The 3617-nt window shown below is 60.3% G+C and overlaps 1 protein-coding gene across 1 annotated transcript; it reads left to right on the forward strand.

Moving 5' to 3' along the window:
• Window positions 1-726: 726 nt before the first annotated feature.
• Window positions 727-3273, forward strand: HES7 (hes family bHLH transcription factor 7; the record flags this gene model as incomplete). The annotated part of the gene is made up of 4 exons (XM_079132699.1): window positions 727-813; window positions 1730-1825; window positions 2411-2498; window positions 2822-3273. Exons 1-4 carry the CDS (start codon window positions 772-774, stop codon window positions 3271-3273), a joined length of 678 nt encoding a protein of 225 aa, XP_078988825.1. The 5' UTR covers window positions 727-771.
• Between the last annotated feature and the right edge of the window lie 344 nt (window positions 3274-3617).

Here is a 3617-nt window from a genome sequence, read left to right on the forward strand (position 1 = left end):
TATTCATACTTTAAAGACTAGAATCTTCTTTGAAGTTACCCCTGTCCACCCTCAGTCCAGTCGTCCTCAAGGAAATCCTTTTTTTCGGAGTACCTACTTCATTTTCTATAATGGCTGCTTTTTCACTAAATCTGCAGGGATAAACTAGACCTCTTGTTCATATGAACTGTCTAAAGCTAGACTAGTGGCCCATGCGCACAATGAGGGCACAAGATATTGGGGAAGTGAATATAACTGATTTAGAACAGATCATTTGTTCCACTGCTATGCAAGGACCCAGCACAATTGGGTTGCTCCCTATATGGAGCAGGAGGGGTATTTGGGGGGAAGGTGTATAATATTCAGCTTGGAGGCTGAGGAGTGCTTTTGTTTCAGTGTTAGTGGGGGTACAATGAACCTACAAAAAAGCTGCAATTCTAGAACTCCGAATTTCATCCTTAAGTAAGATCTGTCCTAAGTTACTTAAACTCCCTCTCCCCCTAATAGCCTCCTCCTTTCAGCTGGGTCCCGCCTCTTTATACAGCCTTATGGTTCTTATAACAGCCTGTGCCTCATTCCCCCATCACTTCCCACACTCCCAGGCCAGTTCCTCTCCTTCCCCTCCCCCTTTCACTCCTAGTCTTTCCGGGAGCCTCGTGCCAGGGTCCTTCCCCGGTGGGATCCAGGTGCTGAAGGGGGCGGGGCCGTATCCTATCCCTCCTACCCCGGCGCGGCGGGATATAAAGATCCAGACGAGCAGAGACCCGGTCCGCGCCAGGGTCCGGAGGAGCAATGGTCACCCGGGATCGAGCTGAGAATAGGGACGGGCCCAAGGTGAGAGGCGGGAGGGGTTGGAGCAGAGGTCCTTGGTCAGGCCAGGGAACCTGGGCCCTGACACCGTGGGTCAGTGGTGAGGCCGGAACACAGAGCTGAAAGAGGAGAGGTGCCCAGGAGACCCAGGGACCCAGGAACTGGAAAGAAGCTGCAAAGTATGAAGGAGATAGTGTCAGAACAGGACCTGAGTGGGCGGCAGAAGCAGAGTCCTTGGGACCTGGGTAACAGGGGTCAGCACCTTACGGCCTGAGGGCGTGGAGGGGGCAGAATTTGAAAAATAAATAAATAAATAACCATGAGGAGGACGCAGACAAGGGCGTAGGGTAGAACAAAAAGAGGAGAGGATGGGCATTCGCTCCACGTAGATGTGAGCCGGACTGTCCCAATGAGGTTCTGTAGAGAAAGTTTTTTGGTTCCAGAGGTTCGAGACCCGGCTGAAGATTTTAGGGGGAGCAAGTGGAGAAGGGTGGCGGCATAGACGGGTTTGAGGGAGAGGAGGAGGGGCGGTCGCGCTAGGTGTCTCCCTTTCTACACTCAGGGCCGCCAGCTCTGAGTCCCGCACCGTGCGGCCCACTTGCCTGGGCGCAAAGAGGGTCTCCAAAGTTCTCCACTGAGACTGAGAGACCGCACGAGATCGAGACGTAGAGAGAAAAGAGGAGAGACACAGAGAGGGGAGGAGGGACTGAGAGAGGAGAATGCAGAAGATCCGGGAGAGAGAGGAGGCGAGCTACAGAAGCGGATCCTAGGGGCGTTGGGAGGGGGAGCGGAGATGGAATGAATGGGCTCGGCCCTAGGCAATCTGGGGTTTGGGGCAAGGGGTGGGAGGGGGCTCTCCCAACCGCGGGATCCGGACGCCAGTGCGGCTGCGCTGAGTCTCGGTCCGGTGGGCCCGCTCTCCCTTCCCCGCTGGTCACAGATGCTCAAGCCGCTTGTGGAGAAGCGGCGCCGGGACCGCATCAACCGCAGCCTGGAAGAGCTGAGGCTGCTGCTGCTGGAGCGGACCCGGGACCAGGTCAGTCCCTCTACCAGTCCCGAACTCCCAAGCAACCCGTTTCCATGCCCCAGGGCTTCCCCACTGGGATGGCGGGGGGGCGGTAAGGCTGGAGTGGCCCCAAGGCATCCTGACCCGAGCCCCGTCTTTGGAATTCCATCCCAGACCCCCCTCTCATTCTCAGAGGGCAGTCTTCTTCGTCACCCCCTCGGGTCTGTAAGTTTTCTTTCAAGCTCTGTGAATTTCGCTCCCAGGATGGGTCAGTTTCACCCTCGGGTTTCTAAATGTCCCCTTTCCATACATTTCCCCAAATCAGCCAGCTACAGTTCTGCCGGTGGTTTTCACTCGCTGGGTTGCTGTTTCAAATCTCCTCACATATTGGGTATTGGTTCTATCCCCTGGGGCTGGACAGTTTCGTCTCAGGGTGGGACAGGACCATTCTTGGTCATCTCACTCCACATTCGGTCGCGCGTTCAAAGGGCAGCGCGCAAATGCGTTCCGGGAGCACCCCCAGCTCCCGATTCCGCCCCTCCCTTCTTCCCCCTGCCACTTTCCCCCTCTCTCCCCACCCCTTTCTGTCTCTGCGCCCTCCCCTCCCGTCTGTAGAACCTCCGGAACCCGAAGCTGGAGAAAGCGGAGATACTGGAGTTCGCCGTGGGCTACTTGAGGGAGCGAAGCCGGGTGGAGCCCCCGGGTACAGCGCCGGGGTCGGGTAGCGGAGGGAGGGAGGGAGGGAGGACCTCCGGAGATTCGGGCCGGGCAAGCTGGGGCGGGCCCTACGGTGGACGGTGGGCTTGGGGAGTGGCAGACTCGGCTCCTAGGCGAGGTTAATAACACCCGCGCGTGTCTGTCTCTGTGTCTCTGTCATTTTCTCCCTCTATACATTCATCTGGCTTCCTGTCTCTATGCGCCCGTCTGACCTCGGTATCTCTGCGCCCGCCCCTTCCCTCACCCTTGCTGGGCCCCTGCCCTGCCCGCCTGTCCTCCCGCCGGCCGCACCCGCCGCCGCGGCTCCAGGGGTTCCCCGGTCCCCAGCTCAGGACGCCGAGGCGCTCGCCAGCTGCTACTTGTCCGGCTTCCGCGAGTGCCTGCTCCGCTTGGCGGCCTTCGCGCACGATGCCAGCCCGGCCGCCCGCGCCCAGCTCTTCTCCGCGCTGCACGGCTACCTGCGCCCCAAACCGCCCCGGCCCGAGTCAGTAGATCCCAGGCCAACAGCGCCGCGCCCACCGCAGGACCCCGCCGCACCAGCCCTTGGCCCCGCGCTGCACCAGCGCCCCCCAGTGCACCAGGGCCCCCCTAGTCCGCGCTGTGCCTGGTCCCCATCCCTCAGCTCCCCCCGCGCCTGGGATTCCGGCGCGTCGGCGCCCCTCACCGGACTACTGCCGCCGCCACCGCCGCCTTACAAACAAGACGGGGCGCCTAAGGCCCCGCCACTCCCACCGCCCGCTTTCTGGAGACCTTGGCCCTGAGCTCTTGGGGGTGGGGTGGGGACGGGGGCTGGGGGAGGGGTAGAGACTCCAGCCGGAGGGCAGCAGAGGGACCCGGGCGTCCGGGAGAGGTGTTGGGGAGGGCGGCGGGGCGCGCGGGCTCAGCGCGCGGGTGAAATGTGGTCTATATTAGAGTATCTATATAAATATATATTTCCCTGGTTCCTGTCCCTTTTCCCTGCTCCCAACCCCGCGTCTAGGATTGTACCCTTTCTTCCCCAGCCCAGTCCCAGTCCCTTCCCGAGTCCCTAGTGCATGGAATAAAGTGGTTATTAAATCCCGGTGTGTCCCGGAGCCGGGGGCCTGCCTTTATCTCGGCGTCCACG

This window comes from Sciurus vulgaris (assembly GCF_902686455.1).
Source record: "Sciurus vulgaris genome assembly, chromosome: 3".
NCBI lineage: Eukaryota > Metazoa > Chordata > Mammalia > Rodentia > Sciuridae > Sciurus > Sciurus vulgaris.